This window comes from Eptatretus burgeri, chromosome 14 (genome assembly GCF_056783735.1).
Source record: "Eptatretus burgeri isolate ZD-2024b chromosome 14, Ebu_testis_v1, whole genome shotgun sequence".
NCBI lineage: Eukaryota > Metazoa > Chordata > Myxini > Myxiniformes > Myxinidae > Eptatretus > Eptatretus burgeri.
In genome coordinates, this window is record NC_140974.1 from 42,820,991 (window position 1) to 42,840,900 (window position 19,910).

At 47.4% G+C, this 19,910-nt stretch overlaps 1 protein-coding gene across 6 annotated transcripts in view; it reads right to left on the minus strand.

Annotated features, from left to right (window-relative positions):
* The window catches only part of LOC147013045 (protein ELFN1-like), a 258,139-nt gene that overhangs the window by 133,697 nt on the left and 104,532 nt on the right, over window positions 1-19,910 (minus strand). For 2 of the 6 annotated variants that reach the window (XM_085854513.1, XM_085854515.1), the window contains exon 2: window positions 18,895-19,023. The exons of 3 other annotated variants lie outside the window; for them this stretch is intronic. In XM_085854513.1, coding sequence (XP_085710639.1) covers window positions 18,895-19,023 — 129 coding nt within the window. Of the gene's footprint in view, window positions 1-18,894; window positions 19,024-19,910 lie in introns of those variants that run through there. One more of the 6 variants, XM_085854511.1, reaches the window with a different exon arrangement.

The window sequence follows — 19,910 nt, forward strand, 5'->3', positions numbered from 1 at the left end:
CCAGGGGGGGCCCCGTTCCTCTCCCACCCTAAACGTGGTGCCAACAAAACCACTCGCGCGGAGCATGCCGGAGAGGACTCGCCGGCCACGCCAGAGGCACGGAGTCGGGGCGCAGCTGCGCGAACATTGCGGCTTGCCCGCCATCACGTCACGAGGAAGCGGGTTGTTCAAGTTGTTCCCTCCAGGATTTCCACACGACCGTAATCTCTCTCATGTCTACCCCTGAGTTTTACTGCACTCACTGACGCCATGCCGTAGATCCTCCCTTTGTCATGCATCCATGCGTGCTTCTCCTACTGTTTTCCCTTTGGATCTGTTGACTTTTTGCTCCCTGTTATTCTGTTCTTCCATGAGCCTTTATACTTGTGTAAAAAGCTGAGAGCAAGAATGGTTTTATGACTTGGAGTTGATAATCAAAGCGATACATTATGTTATTTGGGGCATGTGCTGTGGGTGAATGGGGGCCCAATGGGCCAACCACAAGCCAAGCAAGACCCTCCTAAAGCCTAATGTATAGAGAACTGTGCAGCGAGCTATATTACAGTTGCACAGTGTAAAAGGTTTCCTGCATGAGGAGCCTTCACGACCTGCTTTTAATACCGTTTTTATTATCGTTCTTGAAATTAAACAAAGTAATATTTTGTCGGTCCAAAATTATAGTCTTGTGCAATACCTCCTTGGGATGAACCAGTTACTCTCTGCACAAGTTGTGCTCTTCAGATGTGTCGTTTTTAAGATCACACCAATATTTTTTAACGATTTGTTTTTGAGTTGGAAGATTTTTGGAATTAAAGATTTTTGTATTTATTTAATGGTTGTTTTGAAGAGAATGCACAATGGCTAAATCGATCGTCATGTATAAATGTCCGAGAGGGATCCTTTATGGCCAACTAATATGCGAGCCACGGTGGATTTGGACATCGGTCATTGCTCAGACATAGAGGTCGGTAACCCCCACATCGTCCATTTCAAATCCAGCTTTATTCTGCCCCCATATGTCCACTTGCCTCCCCCGAGATGGGACACCCTGGGCTGTAAATTGACAATTCTGGACATCGCTTTGTCAGCCATTTTATGGACCTGCATTCTCCGAAGGCCTTGACTCGACGGGACCAGACTCAACCAGTTTCCGTAATTGACTGCATCTGTGATCCGACATGATAGATATGGAAAAGTCGCTCTCGTCTTTGATAATGTCAAAATTAGACATGGTGAGCTTGCAAACATGTCTTGTTATATTTTTTCCACCAGTCGAACACAAAGGCTTCAATTCCTGCTCAGCTATGGGCATGGGATGGAGGGGGTTGGGGGCAGCTTCAGGACATCCCACCTGATCTGTCTGTCTCCAGCAGCTTGGGATCTTCAAGGGGACAAATTAACAAAATCGAGGTTTAATGTTGTGGGCCACACAAAAGCATTGCATGTCAAAGCAGTTATTTTGGGAATGTGTGAAATATATACTTGGAACAAGAGTCGATGATCTGACGGAAATGATAACATGGTGTGTATCGTTTCAAAGCACCATTGATATAGGAGATGTCTGGATCACAAGAAAGATCATCAGCAGGGTGTGCCTCGCCGGTGATTTAAGAGTACGCAGTCTCTACTCCTTGAAGTGTAGATTCGAGATTGATGGAGTAATTAATTTACCCAAGACAGATATAATGGCAAACATATCAATTATAAGAATGGCAGCCAAGGGGATGTGTGGACTGTGAAAATACATTTATTATTTCAATTTTGATATTTTAACATGACCACTTGACCTTTTTCAGATCAATCTCAGAAGCAGTTTTTTTATCACCTTTTTTTACAGTGACTGTGGGTTAATGGAGCTTGTTCCTTGTACATGGATCTGATGATGGGCATTATAATAGATCAGGCTAACAGGAGAGCTCAGTGGACTTCATGCTGTAGAGTGTAGCCTACTCCGATAGTCTGGCTTTGATTCTGTGGTATTGTGAGAAAGTTCATATCGATGGCGATGTACAATTACCTGAATACTAATTAATGCATTCCGGGGGAGAAGAGAGGAAATGATGTAAGAGGTGAAGGTTATTCGCCATTGAAGATGGGTGCCTTGAACTGAAAGGCCTGCAGTCACTTGTTCATTTGCTAGCTCCCCAGCATGCATCAGTGGCAAAAAGAATCATTTCACTGCAGCCCCAGCGTTCAACAGATTTCCAACCCATCCACGTAACTATCATCCCAGTGCTTCACAAGGTAGGACATTAATTTCATCAAAGGGAATGAATGCATCCTTCAGATGGATGTTAAGCCGGTTTGCCTATCTGCTAACAATTGCTGATGGCCATTAAAGATCATACTCTGTGGGTACCCTGGTTAAAGTCTAAATTTCTGCTATAATTTAGAGGAGGCTTTACATCAGCAGCATTGCCCACCCTCTCAGAAATGATGCAACCAGCAGCCAGCAACTGTATATGAATGAAACAATGAATGATGGATAATAGTATTCTAGGATGTGGAAGTAAAATATATTGCTGGGCCATCTATAGTTGACCCAACTGTTCATGAATAATAATATATCTTTCAATATACGGGGCGGCCTAAAAATCACTTTACCCCTCTCCAGTAAAGCATTCTTTCTAAAATTATATTAATATACAGATTTTGTTGTGCAGTACATACAATAATTAATCAGTCATCGTGTCTGTATGAACTCGATAATTTTCCTTACACCACTGAATATGTCACCATGTCCCCTGAAACATTTTAAATGTTGCATTTGTGGAGTTACTTGTGAAAAAGAGGCCACGATTGCAGTGTGCAATTCTTCAATCATCATATATCAGTTCGTTGACACTTTCTCCTTTATGAAGCCCCCACAAGCAGTTATCTGGCATCAATACATCTGGACTACGTGGTGGCCACAGTGGAGGAGCTGTTGATATTGGTGATCCGCGTCCAATCCATCATTGAGAGAACGTTTCAGATGGTTCCAAACATGCAACGCGAAATGCGCGGGTGCAGCGTCTTGTTGAAACCAGACACTTTCAGATATTTCCGCAATAACAAGTCGTGATGCCAGCCAGTTTCTGAATATATGCTTGTAAGCGATGCCATTTACCTTACTGGTTCATCATAAAAAAAATTTTAAAAGGACCAAATAAATGTCTTGAGGTCATTCCTAAATCATCAAGTGTGGAGGATGATGCTCCAATTCCAATGTGAAATGTTGATTTTCCTTAGACCAGAACACTACATTTCATGCCCATGAGCTTCGATAGATGGCACATTCTGCTGAAAACAACACTTTTCCTCAAGACAGGGTCGTTTGGAAAGTGTCAAGCAAAACATCACATGATGCAGAGCGCCGATCCATGTCGGCAACACTCAGTTCATTCACAAATGATGGACGCCAGGGTTTCAACTGAAGATCTCTTTTCATGCGAGTTTACATAGTGGTCCGCGGCATGCCAAGTTCATGCACTGACTCTCTTTCTTGTTGACTTTATCAGCAACTGGTCAACTGACGCCAACACAGCAGCTCATGCATTTCTTCTTGTGACCGCACTTCTTGTCCTTCACACTCCTGTTTTGAAAGCACCTTTTTCAACTTTAATAACCTCTGCTTTCGTGAAGAAGGTTTTACAAAGCATTCCACGAAAAATATCTGCACTTGAGCAATTGTTTGGCTTACATGTGCCCTCCCTTTCATTCACCCAAACATAAGCAACCAACCACTCAACACTGTAACAACTTTGGTCCACCATGCTGTCTAACTTCCTACTGACTCCCACATCAGTCTTTTCATCTCAGCTATTCCGATTTGCAAGAATTTGTTCAGTAAAGGATGATTTTGTGGAACGTGCTGAGAAGGTTTTTTTCCATCATGTTAAACAGGATATTTGGCTGATTGTTTGATCTCAGATCTTGTGAGAATCTTTTGACTCCATCGTCACCTTTTAGTCAAGTTTGGTTGGTTTTCGTGTAAATAAGTTCCTATTGCATTGCATTTGATAAAATAATAATAATGAATTAATTATTTTAGTGAGGTAAATTATTTAATTAATATTATTGATGAAACATATATATATATATATATATATATATATATATATATATATATATATATATATATATATATATATATATATATATATATATATATATATATCTTCTTCTTCTTCTTCTTTCGGCTGCTCCCGTTAGGGGTCGCCACAGCGGATCATCCGTATGATCCGCATAGTGATTTGGCACATGTTTTACGCCGGATGCCCTTCCTGACACAACCCTGGTCACCTCTTACAACACAGGGATATGGTACACCTATTTTAACCGGGGTATACACCGGCCCAGTACACTGGTACTCATTTCGCCGACCTCGGAAGAATGACAGGCTGAGTCAACCCCCTGGTGTATTAATTCAGTGGCCCAACGGGGCTTGAACTCAGGACCTTTTGGATCCCAAGCCGCTGCCCTAACCACTGCACCAACACCAGGCTTGAAAATATATATATATATATATATATATATATATATATATATATATATATATATATATATATATATATATATATATATATATATATATATATATATATATATATATATATATATATATATATATATTGTTGCGGTATTCGCGCCCGCCGGCGTGCTGACGGCCACGTAACTCGAATCGCGGCACGTCGCCCACCGGACGGACAATCCAGTCGTGACCCTCTCGGACTAACGCCGGGAACCAGTCACGGGTGGACCTTTCGGTCTCACCGCGATCGAGCCAATCAGCCCCCGCGTGGGATAGGGTTGCTCGCCAAATTCGACCTACCTAAGTACCCACGCGGAGGGTAGACCGGGCGATCGCACCTCGCCGCAGGTCGACTTCGGACACGGGCCACTTAAGCGACCCGTTCCGTACTATCAGAATAACCGAGCGGTGTTATCGTCGACCTCGACGGTTCGATTAATTATCGGACGTATTCAGCCCATTACCAACCCTTTACGTGAAGCAAGATGAGGATTCAATGGAGGAAAACACGAAGCGAAGCGGGAGAACAGTTCAACAATAAAGCACATTTATTCGCGGCACACGGGAAGCACACAAATACAATTCCACCAAATGCACACAAAAAAAAGAAAACACAATTCCATTTACACAAAAAGCAAATATAAAAGTGAAAACACAGTGCAGAGCTAATACCGACTACCGAGCACACGGCAACACTTATACAATTCTACTTCACAGACGGCGCCGACAACACATACCCAAAACCAAGGAAAAGAAATCCCTCAAGGATGAGGCGGGCCTGAGGCCGAGACTGGGTTGCGCCTACCCGTCTGGTGATGAGACGCGGAGCGGCGATGGCGCCTCACTCCGCGGGCCTCGCGGACAGTGTCTGGCAGGGGGGTGGGAAAGGGGCCCCCTTGGTCGCACTATCTCAGCGCGGGGGGAAACAGGAGGGGGTTGCTGATGCTCGGGGTATAGAGGATCTTTATTATCCCTGGTGTGCGTCTCCACCTCGGCCAGGTCGCGCTGCCGGCCTTCCTCGGGCGTGCAGCTCCCGGCACCGTCGCGAGCACCCCCTCGTCTGCCTTCGCCGCTGCCGCCTCTCCGCCTCTGGACTCTCCACCCTGGACTCTTCTTTGGGCTCTCCTCGTTCGACTCTCTTCAGCTTCTCCAGCTACTGCAGGCTTCGGGCTCCAGACTTCCACACTCTCTGACTGACGAACACGGTCCTTTTATCCCCCAGTAGCTTCGCCTTTGACCCCCTCCCTTTGACCTTTCACCTCGCTCCCCATTGGCCCGAGAAAAAGTGGGCGTGAAGGCTTTTTGATCCACAAATTTGCATATATCGATCGTTCTGGAGGCGGGGCCAAATCGCCCCTCGCCCACCGATTGGACGGCAAAAAGTGGGCGTGTGTCGTTTTTGATCCGTTTTTGAAGCACAAAATCCGTGATTTTGTACACGCTGTTCAACGTGCGCCCTGCACGAGTCCAACACCGGTACCCACAGCGGGGCAAGAACGGTGGCGATGCTACGGTTGCGAGGTGTGACGTGAAGGTCGTGGCGGTTGTGGTGAAGCGGCGTTGTGGTTGGTGGTTGATGTTGTGGTTGTGGTGGTAATCATGGCGGTTGGTCCAAAATAAAGATAGTGAAAGAAAAACGGCTATCCTGAAGAGTCGCAGCTCGCATAAATGACATGTATTCCCACTAGACAACGGGTTTGGACCTAACTACACATGTACTTACCGAGATACCTCACCTAAGGGACCTGAATGGTGGTTTGCGAATTTGGTAACCACAACACTACCCCCTTCCCTTTTACAGACTCGTCCCGAGTCGTCAAATTTTCGTGTGCCATCATGTGTAGTTTTCCCCTAGTACATTTTACCTACGGATCCCTGAGTGCGACATTCATGGTATTCGTGTCCCCAAAATAAATAACCTGAGGGCTGCGTAACTATCTAAACAAACTCACTCACACGGACGACTTAAATAAAATTGCCGGCGCTAAGACATACATGCCGGGGGCGCACTCATATTTACAGTACATCTTAACCTTAACTTACAAATTTTACACTAAACCATGGCCCAGGATCACTGAACTCTGCAAAGAAAAGCAGTTAGCAGGGAGCCAGGCTGCCCACATGCAGTCTCTGGCTCAAACAATGCAGGTGACAGGGAACGTGGCTGGCTGCTCACACGCAGTCCAAGGCCTTCCCTTTTGAACTGAACGCAGTGAACCACAACGGTGCATGGGCTGCACAAACGCAGTCTCCGTGCCAGCTCAAGTGGCACACGCAATGAACACAACGAATGGATGGATGAATGGATGGACCGAATGCAGTGAACCACAACGGTGCATGGGCTGCACAAACGCAGTCTCCGTGCCAGCTCAAGTGGCACACGCAATGAGCACAACGAATGGATGGGTGAATGGATGGACGCAAACACGGTGCACGGGCCGCCACTGCAGGCCCGTGTTGTAGCTGCCAACAGGGCAGTTCTCGCAGCTTGCAAACTGTTGCCTTGCGGATCCTGGCGCACATGGAAATGAACAGGGGGGGGGGGCAAAGCAAAAATTGAACGGGGCTGGTGAACGTGGGCAGTGGGCATGGCATGGCAAAGGTAGCAGGCAAACACAGCCCGCAGAAGAAGGCCGCTGCAGGCAAACTCAGCCCACAGAACCAGGCCGTTGCAGGCAAACACAGCCGGCAGATGAACTGGCCGGCACAGGCCTTGAAGAAAAACAGCCAGCAGATGAACTGGCCGGTACAGGCCTTGCAGCACAACAACAACTGCCGATGAAGTTAGCCGGCCTCTGCCTTGCAGCAAAACACGGCCAGCCGATGAAGTTGGCCAGCCTTTGCCGTTCAGTGGAGGTTGGTGGAGGGAGTGCGGTGGTGCTGGCCACTTGGAAGGCGGGCTCGGACCTACCTACCTGTCTCCCTCCCACCTATCGCCTTTGCCTGTCACTGTCCATACCCACTCCCTTAATTTGTCAAACCCCAATTTAGCCCCAACTTATTTTTTTGTTGTTTTCATTTTTACTCCCCCACTATAAATCGTCCCCTAACCCCCTTTATCGTCCTTGTTCGGCTAACCTATCCTGTCACCTAGCCTACTCCCAACCCCTACGTTCCCTTCCCGGAGGGGAATAAGGGAGAGCTAACGTCCTGTGTCGAGGCCCAACGAAGCCTCAGGATGGCCTCCCCAGAGTTCGGCGATCTATAACCAAAGTGGGTCCAGCGGCCCACAACGACAGCGAGGGGATGGATGGTGCGGAGGGGTACACTTCCTAATCTACCCTATCCATTTAACTGTTAAACTACCCCGGGGCTTCAACAAGCGCCTCTCGCTTAAACTATTGGTTCTAACAACCCAGATTCCCGTCGCCTGTGTTGGTGTCCTCACAATTTCGGGCCTCGCCCCCCAATTTTCTCTCCGTGCCCTCACACGGTCTCCTGGCTGGGACACGTGGCTCCCTTTGGCAGGCACGACCCTCTGCCGAATCTCCGACGATGGCACCCCCGGGCACTACACTGCCTCCGAGCCTACCAGCTCCCTAACACCGGGAGTGCCCCCCATGGCACCTCCCCTGAAACGCACACGTGGCAGGCCGGCCTCCCGGGCCCCTTTCCGAGGGTCACCCGTGCCCACAACACTGCCCACGCGGCTAATGGCGCCCCGGGCCCCCGCACCAAGCAGGCGCACCCGTGCCCACTACTCTATCCCGGCCCCCCATGGGCCCATGGCCTACCACGGCCGACTAGCCTGGTGCCCGGGGTACCCACTCAGCGATACTCACCTTTCGCAGCCACGCTCCCAAGCCCGTCAACAGGGCTCCTGCACCCCTCCAAATGGGTCTCGAGCCTACTTTCCCACCAACAACAAAACGACTTCCATTTTTCAATTTGACTAACCCAGCTAACTCACTCTACACTGACCCCGGGGGTCCCTTGGGCGGGAGTCACTCCTCCCCCCAATCACTCATCGCACCATGCATTCCCCATTCGCTCCATCCACACAGACCCGCTGGCCTCACTCACTCACCATGTGCTCACCTCACAACTCACCAACTCTTCAACACACACACCGCTGAACTCTGCCATCCTTCTAACTACATCCCCTGACTAACTCGTGCTCCCACGTCATCCCTTACACTAAAGCACGTTCCTTTTAACACTACGTAGCTAAGCTACGTCCCCGCTACACATCCAAAGTCTGTCTCTGTCTCCAAATAAATCATTTTATTTCCCAACCTAAATCTGGCTACAATCCCTCTAACTAATCCATTCCACGGACTCCATGAGGACTTACCCCTGCCCCATGAAGTCGGTCTAACTAAGCTAACCCTTCCCCCTAACTAGTTTCCATCCTGTGCCCACGTAAGGGGGTCTTTCACCCCCTTGCCCAGGAATCCTTTGCACCCGAAAGTGAGGCTTACTGTTTTTTTTTGTTTTTTTTTCATGCGCAGCACCTGCGCGGCAACTCAGAGCTCGCGCACTTTGCACCTGCCCGTGACGTCATGCAGCTGCACGTGTTCCTCGTCCCTCCTTGGACGCTACCATCCGGCAGAGATACCCCTCCTGCCGGATTCCAACCACACGTGCAGCCATGACGTCACCGTGCGCAAAAAAAAAAACACAAGCCCCACGTCTCGAGGGGTTCCCCACGCGAACACATGTGCTTTGCCCGTTGGAGCTTAACACACACGATCGCGTGGAGAACCCGTCCGGTCCAAATCCGTTTACCTGCCTAAACTTTGTCCGTCCGCGGGATCGGCAAATCCACCGCGTGCGTTTCCGGACCGGGACTTCACTCTCGCAAGCGAGCACGTGGCGGTCTCGTGCGTTGCACAGCACGAACCTCGTGCTCCCTGCTGGGTGAACCCGGCACGGTCCCCGAAACAGCTACAGCCGCTACACGGCTTTCTCTCCTCTGTCGCCGTCTCCGTCTCCATTCCACACACGCATACCTGCGTGTTACGACGCACACAGTCCACTCCATCACATTCACACCGGGAGACGCGGCTGCGTGCTCCCGCATGCCAACCGACATCTCCCTCACATACCGCTCTCTCACACACACGGTCTCCCTTGCACACAGCGACCTTGCACACGGCCGTTCACTCACGCGTGCGGGGGCACTCACCCGCGGTGCCTCACTCGCACTCCGTGCCTCATCCACACACGCGGGGGCACTCACCCGCGGTACCTCACTCATACACACGGCGACACTCACACACGCGGTCTCTTCCACACACGGTGCCTCACCCACACACGCGGGGGCACTAACCCGCGGTGCCTCACTCACACACAGCGTGCTGGGAAGCACACACTCCGGCACACTCGCCACCACACCACTCACACGTGGTGCCTCACTCATACTGGCCGTTTCACTCACACACACGGCCTCACTCACACACGGTGCCTCATCCACACATGGCGTGCTGGGAAGCACGTACTCCGGCACCATCGCCACCACACCACTCACACACGGGGTCGCCTCCACACACAGGGACGCACTCACACTTTGCACCACACACACAGGGACAACCACACTGGGGATTCGTGTCCCCACAAGGGTCTCCGGGGCCTCTACACCCCCCAAGCTTTCCGTGCACCCGTTCACAGCACTCCTCCCCTCAACCTCGCAAAGCACGACCGAACTCACCTGGTCGTGATCCGCCTCAAGGGGGCAGACTCCCTCCCCTCGTTCCTGGAGGAGGCCATCCAGGTGCTCGCACTGGGTCTCTACCCAGTCCGCCAGCTCACCCCCATTATCCTCCACTACCTCTGTGTGTGTGTGTGCGTCACTTACCCCGTCTTCCTCGTGTAGTCTCTCCTCTATGGTTCCCTTCCCGGCTACCGTCACTGCCAACTCTTCACCCTTTACCTCCCTTGTCTCCACTATTATTATTTCCTTTGTCACGGCCTTCATGCCCGCCTGCAGGCTTCGGCCCATGTTCTGCGTCTCACCCCGCAGCTTTTTCATTTCTTCCCTCATTTGCTGTGTATTCGCATCCATCGTCGTTTTCACTTCATTTGTATTTGTATCCATCTTTTCGTTCATGCCTTTCATTTCGTTTGTATTTGTATCCATCTTTTCGTTCATGCCTTTCATTTCGTTTTTCATTTCATTTGTGTTTGCATCCATTTTTTTGATCATTTTCGCATTCATCTTTTCGTTCATTGCCTCCAGCATGGCGCATAGCTGGGCCATGTTGGATGCACTCAGCTGAGCCGTTTCGGCAGGGGTTGGGGAAGGGTCTTGGTAGAGAGGGGGGGGGAGGTGTCATACACCGCGGCCGCTGCCGCACCCACCTCGGGCCCTGGGTTCAGTTGGGCGAGTCCGTGTTCCTGCACAATCAACATTTCCTGCTCGGGGATTCCATCCTGGACCATGGATCCTACACATTCTACATCCATTTCTAATACCCCCGGCTCCCGCTCGCCTTGAGACGCCATCTTGCTTCTCGTGAAGGGTTAATTTGCTCGCTCGTAATTTGGAGGGAATCGGGGGTCGCTTCTCTCACCCCTGGACCGATTCCCGTGAATTTAGCCGGAGACAGGAGAGCCCGTTTTCCTGTTCTCCGATACCAGTGCCGCGAGGAGGGCGATGAATTTGTATCCCACTCCTGACACCAGTGTTGCGGTCTTCGCGCCCGCCTGCGTGCTGACGGCCACGTAACTCGAATCGCGGCACGTCGCCCACCGGACGGACAATCCAGTCGTGACCCTCTCGGACTAACGCCGGGAACCAGTCACGGGTGGACCTTTCGGTCTCACCGCGATCGAGCCAATCAGCCCCCGCGTGGGATAGGGTTGCTCGCCAAATTCGACCTACCTAAGTACCCACGCGGAGGGTAGACCGGGCGATCGCACCTCGCCGCAGGTCGACTTCGGACACGGGCCACTTAAGCGACCCGTTCCGTACTATCAGAATAACCGAGCGGTGTTATCGTCGACCTCGACGGTTCGATTAATTATCGGGCGTATTCAGCCCACTACCAACCCTTTACGTGAAGCAAGATGAGGATTCAATGGAGGAAAAGACGAAGCGAAGCGGGAGAACAGTTCAACAATAAAGCACATTTATTCGCGGCACACGGGAAGCACACAAATACAATTCCACCAAATGCACACAGAAAAAACACAATTCCATTTACACAAAAAGCAAATATAAAAGTGAAAACACAGTGCAGAGCTAATACCGACTACCGAGCACACGGCAACACTTATACAATTCTACTTCACAGACGGCGCCGACAACACATACCCAAAACCAAGGAAAAGAAATCCCTCAAGGATGAGGCGGGCCTGAGGCCGAGACCGGGTCGCGCCTACCCGTCTGGTGATGAGACGCGGAGCGGCGATGGCGCCTCACTCCGCGGGCCTCGCGGACAGTGTCTGGCAGGGGGTGGGAAAGGGGCCCCCTTGGTCGCACTATCTCAGCGCGGGGGGAAACAGGAGGGGTTGCTGATGCTCGGGGTATAGAGGATCTTTATTATCCCTGGTGTGCGTCTCCACCTCGGCCAGGTCGCGCTGCCGGCCTTCCTCGGGCGTGCAGCTCCCGGCACCGTCGCGAGCACCCCCTCGTCTGCCTTCGCCGCTGCCGCCTCTCCGCCTCTGGACTCTCCACCCTGGACTCTTCTTTGGGCTCTCCTCGTTCGACTCTCTTCAGCTTCTCCAGCTACTGCAGGCTTCGGGCTCCAGACTTCCACACTCTCTGACTGACGAACACGGTCCTTTTATCCCCCAGTAGCTTCGCCTTTGACCCCCTCCCTTTGACCTTTCACCTCGCTCCCCATTGGCCCGAGAAAAAGTGGGCGTGAAGGCTTTTGATCCACAAATTTGCATATATCGATCGTTCTGGAGGCGGGGCCAAATCGCCCCTCGCCCACCGATTGGACGGCAAAAAGTGGGCGTGTGTCGTTTTTGATCCGTTTTTGAAGCACAAAATCCGTGATTTTGTACACGCTGTTCAACGTGCGCCCTGCACGAGTCCAACACCGGTACCCACAGCGGGGCAAGAACGGTGGCGATGCTACGGTTGCGAGGTGTGACGTGAAGGTCGTGGCGGTTGTGGTGAAGCGGCGTTGTGGTTGGTGGTTGATGTTGTGGTTGTGGTGGTAATCATGGCGGTTGGTCCAAAATAAAGATAGTGAAAGAAAAACGGCTATCCTGAAGAGTCGCAGCTCGCATAAATGACATGTATTCCCACTAGACAACGGGTTTGGACCTAACTACACATGTACTTACCGAGATACCTCACCTAAGGGACCTGAATGGTGGTTTGCGAATTTGGTAACCACAACAATATATATATATATATATATATATATATATATATATATATATATATATATATATATATATATATATATAAATATATATATATATATATAAATATATATATATATATATATATATATATATATATATATATATATATATAGATAGATATTGTTACGATCTGGAAACCATATGCATTCAACATACAGGTCCCAAAAGTTAGTTATGCCATTAAGTACATGTGAGATAGAACCCCTCCTTTTGTCCAGTGGGAGAATCAAAGGTGTGTGTTGCGATTTCTTTTTAGGTAGGTTATATCTTCAAACTACATATCCTCCAACAGCACATCCAGTAGGCCATCCAGCCTACTACTAAGCGAGTGCTTCGCTCGCCCAACCCAAAACCCTACCCAGGAAGGGCATGCCATGGACCCCTGTCCAATCGAGGCGGACGGTGACGTGTGCTTCACCGAAACCCCACCCAGGAAGGGCATGCCGTGGAACCCTATCCAATCAAGGCGGACAGTGGCGTGTGCTTCATGGAGCTCCGCCCCGTACTAAGGCTATTTTGTTCCTTTTCGTGGGTATTTAAGAGAGGGAGTCTGAAGAAGGAGAAGAAGTGCGAAAGCTGTGTGGAGGAGAGAGAGAGAGAGAGAGAGAGAGAGAGAGAGAGAGAGAGAGAGAGAGAGAGAGAGAGAGAGAGAGGAGAGAGAGAGAGAGAGAGAGAGAGAGAGAGAGAGAGAGAGAGAGAGAGAGAGAGAGAGAGAGAGAGAGAGAGAGAGAGAGAGAGAGAGAGAGAGAGAGAGAGAGAGAGAGAGAGAGAGAGAGAGAGAGAGAGAGAGAGAGAGAGAGAGAGAGAGAGAGAGGAGAGAGAGAGAGAGAGAGAGAGAGAGAGAGAGGCTTCGTGACCCGGCGTCATCACCGCCACCACCAGGAATGCAAGTCAATTGCGTGCCGTCTCCCTGGCGTTCAACGCCGAGAAGTGCGTCCCGTCCGCGAACCTGATCTCTGCCGGGGACTCCGACTGCTCCACGCGGGTTCCTCCACGGGCACGAGCCCCCAAGCCGGACCACCATTGACAGGTGCCGCACCACGGAGCACCCCCTACCTCCAGCGTACAGGTATCCCGCCGAAGTGCAACCCTCAGCTCGTCTCTCCTTCTCTGGCTGCGGGGGTCTTCAATAAAACATCTGTGTGTGTCCGAGTATATGGGCCCGTCTTATAAGTAGAAACTGTTTAAGTGTTTGTTTTTGATCATTGTAAATATTACTTGCATATCCGCGTTGTTTTCCCTATGTTTTTTTATTGTAAATAAACAATTGTAGAAATGTCCCCAGTTCATTTCCGTCCTTTCTTGAATTGGTCCAGCATGGTTCGGATCTGAGTTTAGGCAGAGTTTTATCCCCGGTAATCGGTCCATTGTAGCCGGGACATCCCGGGCACGCCTGCTCAACTGCATATGAGCCGGAAAGGTAGGTGGCAGAGTGGTAGTCAGTAGGTGTAATTTTACCGCTGCCGGTAGAGTGAATCTGGTTCGGCCAGGCGTTCCGAGGGTGTGGATCCCCGTTAGCCAAGACCGCGTGGTTACTTAGGTACATTGGATCTTGACAAAATAACCCTACACCACGCAGTCGAGATATTGGCGTTCCACGGTCGGTTAAGCGACCCGCCAGCTCACGGGGTTATCCGAGCGACGGCCTACAATTCCGGGGAGTCTGGTGGAGACGACGTAGCTTTCCCCACCTAGTGGTCGTTCTCACCACCGACCCCCAGCCCACAACAATACATACATATATATATATATATATATATATATATATATATATATATATATATATATATATATATATATATATATATGTGTTAAATAATGGAGGTATTTAGATCAAAATACAACAAATATATATTATTTTAAATATACATTATAAATAAGCATTAATATAATTTATTGGTGGTTGCAAGGATACACAGAGCAGCATGTTAAAATCGGTTGTTAATGACAGTTTTAATATTTGAATGAGAGCTTGAGTCTATGGTTATATGGAGGTACTGTGTTATTGGCATGTCTACAAGGTAAAGTGTTTGTCACTTAATATCTCAACATATAAAGTGATGTATCATTAAAGTTATTCATATGTCGTAATACTTTAAATAAAAGTAGTAATTAAATAAGTTTGTGTAAGGATATTGCATTGCTGTGTTTGACTGTCTGGACACAACTTTGAGGTTGTGAGTCCATTGATGTTGAGTAATCCACTGATGTGGACCGGTGACCGTGGTTGTGGATCCACCGTTTGGAGAGGTTCTGGGCTGAAAGACCTCAATGAAAAACGGTGCCCAGCTGATGATATCCGGACAATTAGGAAATCAGTAAATTGCTTATAACTTCAAATAAAATAGCTTTTAGAAGTACTTACCAGCACATAAAATATCCGTGTGTGTGTGTGTGTGTGTGTGTGTGTGTATATGTGTGTGTGTGTGGTGTTGACATATGTGTATTAGTGTTTGTGTGTGTGTGTGTGTGTGTGTGTGTGTGTGTGTGTGTGTGTGGGGGGGGTGTTTATATGTGTGTATTTATGTGCGTGTGTGTGGTGTTTATATGTATATATTTGTGTGCGTGTGTGTGTGTAGTGTTGACATGTGTATTAGTGCGTGTGTGTGTGTAGTGTTGACATGTGTATTAGTGTGTGTGTGTGTGTGTGTGTGTGTGTGTGTGTGTGTGTGTGTGTGTGTGTGTGTGTGTGTGTGTGTGTGTGTGTGTGTAGTGTAGACATGTGTATTAGTGTGTGTGTGTGTGTGTGTGTGTGTGTGTGTGTGTGTGTGTGTGTGTGTGTGTGTGTGTGTGTGTGTGTGTGTGTGTGTGTGTGTGTGTGTGTGTGTGTTATGTCTGGCTTCCTTCTTGGAGCTGTGGTGCAATAATTGGTCTTTATTTTGCTTACTGCATACAACAATGGGGGAGGGCAGGAGGGAAGAGAGGGAGGGAGTTTCGAGAAATTTAGCAGGGGTAAAGCAACTTTCAGGCTACCCTGTCGAATGGAGACATGTTTATTACCTCCGCCACTGAAGATGAAGGAGGTTATGTTTTCACCCCTCTCTGTCTGTTTGTTTGTCTGTGTCTGTGTGCAGGATGTCTCAAAAAGTTGTGGACTGACCTGGATGAAATTTGGTGGGCAGGTTCGGCATGTGACAAGGACGAACTGATTAGATTTTGGTGAAGATCCGGATCCGGATCCAACTCCTGGATTTTTAAAGTGATTCTTCACCGTTGAGAGACAGGGCTAAACTAATATATAGCACGGTATCTCAAAAAGTTGTGGACGGATTCAAATGAAATTTGATGGACAAGTTGGGTGTGTTACAAGAATGAATTTATTCCATTGTGGTGAAGATCTGAATCCAGATCTGGATAAGAGAATTATTTAATATTAAAAGTGATTCTTCACCATTGAGGGATGGGGACAAAAACGATATACGGTATAGCATATTTCAAAAATGTATTGGCCCGATATGTTCTCATGGATCAGGCATTACATGACAGACATATGTGCTCTATTGAGTGCCCTTCAAGTTAATTTTAAAATAGTTGTTTTATGTAGCTTTATCGTGTTAGCCTGACTTTGCTCGACAGAAGTGATTCCGACTTGTGCAGGATGCGTGCACAAGAAGTCATCGTGCACAGGATGCGTGCACAGCTGTCTCATCCGGTCATCAGTCAAACCATACCAGTGAGCAGATCCTGTGGATTCTCAATAAAAGAGGCGAGTGATCCAACAGTGTGTTCCAGCTGTGGCATTGTGGAGGAAAACAGACCCTGTGTCCTGGAGTTGGGAGCCATTGGTGACGAGGCAGAAGCTTGGTTGAGGAATTAAGAGACACGAGTTCAGGGCCCAGAAAGAACTGATTCACCCTCTTGGGAGAAGTCAGTGGATTATGACTAAGCTCTTCACACTACGATTCCCATGTGGCCTGCCATTCAACCTAAGTCACAAATTATTTAGTCAATCACCTCCAAAAGTTTTGTCAGGTGGCTATACTGCACTTAATAATTGTATTTGTTTTTGCTGCTCAGTTATTCTTGAAACAATTCAGTGAGACGAAGCCTACCAAATAGGTTTGTGACAAGGCTAGAGAAGGCTAAGCAACAAAGTGGTGTCAGGAGTGGGATTGAAGTCTACACGTTAAATTTGTGCTCGTGTTTTGGACCATGAATACTGTTGGTTAAGTTTTAATTTATTTGTTGTTAGAAGTGATTTCTGCGAATCGTAAAACATGGATTCCACAGGTTTGCCAGAGCAGGTGGAGACAAAGTGAGATTGATGAGGTAGTCCATATTGTGAACCTCAGATGATCTTAAGTGATGAAAGTGGCACCGGTATTTGTTTGGATGGAGGTTTTTTTTTTGGACTCATTTAAATGTTATGTTTGAGAGGATAGGTATGGAGATAGATAACATAAATCATACATTTCAGGAGACTCAGGAAGGGATGAAAATATATCAAAACGTGATAAGGAAAGCATGAAAGCCCAGGTCGCTTGTGTGAGTGATTGACCTGGCAATCACATTGTAAAAATAAATGAACAATTGAAGAACAATTTAATAGAACAATTTGGTAAAGTGGAGGAATGGTTGAGAAATTTGGAAACGCAGTTTAATTTTCAAAAGTAATGACAGATATGAGGTTTGAAGGTTCTTTTAATAAAATGAATCATAATCGGAAGAGTGAAGAAGTTGAATAATGCCATGAGAGAGTAAGCTAGAAAGAGTAGGTTTGAATGAAAAGATGGGAAAGTTAGAGGAGAATTCTCAGTATAAAACAAGCTAACTAGAAAAGAGAGTGGGTTGTATAATCAAGTAGATAACCAAGAAAGGCAAAACATCAGAGGGGAAGGAGTCTAAAACGGAGCTGTGTAAGGGTGCTCATGAACCACAGCATGAGGCTTTCAAAGATTTTCTCCTGGGCTTACTGTGGGCCTGAATGACAATTGATAGCGATCATTTGCATTGAGATTTGTGTGTGGATGTGGTAACTTGCAGCATGCATGATGGAAAATAAAATTCAGCAGTATTTTGGTCCAATTTCACTACATCGCAGAGATCAATGGTTGTTTAAAGAGTGGACAAATCCGCTGGTTGGTGGCCTTTCTGAAAGAGCAGACAATGAAAATTGTCGGTGTACAGCCAGCCTCTTGGAGTTGTGCTGAGGTGGTGCAGTGCCTTGGTCATTAAGTGTTCTGTTTCAGCTCGTCAGACAAAATTGCCTAAAGGTGCAGCAGGTGCAGAAAAAGTGGTACCCATAACAGCTTGCCAGTGACATTGAACGTATTATCCAGATCGGTGATGCAGACATTTGGGAATTTGTTTTCATTAGGATGCAAAAAATTATATTTGTATGATTTTGAATGCAAACCCTCAGCTCTGAGTGAGTTCGGCTCTTGAGGCTGAACATTTGCTCCCTTCGGTACTCTGAAACTCTGAGACTGAACTTTTGTTTACCCCCATGAGGTCTCTTTTTGTTCTGCCCAGGACTCGTGGTCAGAACAAACTGACAACAACCTCTCAAGGAGAAAGGCCGAGGCCTAATTTCCTGTCTGCTGTTCTAATTTACCCTTTGTGTTGTCCATCTATCTGTGTAACCTGTTTTAGATGAAAGCTTTATGGCTTCATTGAAATTCCCTCGACATATTAATTGTTTATAGCCTAATTCTGTGTATTGTTTGTACATATTGATTATATTGCCAGAAGTATTGTCACTAATGCATAGTGAATTCAAGTTGTGTAATAAATTTAAAGTTTACCATTTGCCTAAACTGTCCTTATAAATGTGGTTTCTTGCCAATTTCATTCATGCATGGATTGTTCAGTCGATCATCCGAACCTAATTAGTCAGTTCGAGACATTGCATTTAGAAACTGTTATCCAGATTGCTGCATGGTTATTCTTGTGAGAGGGTGACAGTGAGTCTGGTCATTTGACCGTGTTCATGCCAAAAAAATAAAGGTCTCCTTGTAATCTTATACTTAGGTCCAAAGGATAGCCATACTGTGGAGTGTGGGGTATATTGATTCCATGGCCTCCTTTGGCAATTTATGAACAATTCTTCCATGGAAATGCCAGTGGTTTTTAAGGCATACCTGCATGTGCCACACTGGAATTGAGCTGAGCTTGGAAGACTTCTGAGGTCAGTGAAATGATTTGCCAGCCATTATGCAAGATAATATGAATTCCACAGAGCATGACTTGACCTCCAACAACCTGGAGCACTATAATAAGGAAAATAGAAGTGTATAAGGTCATCACAGTAAAGACTTCATACATATTGCAAATAAAACAAAAGTATGGGTGTGTGTATGTGTATGTGTATGTGTATGTGTATGTGTATGTGTATGTGTATGTGTATGTGTATGTGTATGTGTATGTGTATGTGTATGTGTATGTGTATGTGTATGTGTATGTGTATGTGTATGTGTATGTGTGTGTGTGTGTGTGTGTGTGTGTGTGTGTGTGTGTGTGTGTGTGTGTGTGTGTGTGTGTGTGTGTGTGTGTGTGTGTGTGTGTGTGTAGGTACACAGCTATAAACTGGAGGTCATTTATTTACACTCCTTAGCGTGGTACATGTGGAAACAGAGTAAAGAAGAAGAAGCATCAGAGCTTGACCTATTACGTCACAGAGTAGCCCATGATTCTAATAATACAAGAGTTGGGTCTATACTCAATTCCACATCACAGTGAGTCTGTCTGGTTGACAATGATATCCTCTCCATGAAAACTGTGATGACCACCGTGCCATTGTTGTAAGTGAAAAAGAACATTTAAAAAATGACCACTTGTATGATGACCACTTGTAAGCAAAAAATAACATTAAAATCGAATCTATTTCTTTCGAACTTTTGAAAATAATCACTTTAAACATGAAAAGAAAAACATAATTCTTACGTCTTGGATCCTCACGAAGCACCAAAACAATTATAGCGTTGGTTAAAATGAAGAATTATCAGACAAATGCGAGTCATCTCGTTCGGCTCGGCGTCCTCATGCTGGATTCGTACATTACGGCTCTTGCAAAGACACGGACATGAAGACAAACGCTGCGCTCGACGGCGAATGGAAATGTGCTGACACGCTTGCAAGTGCCTATTATATTCATCAA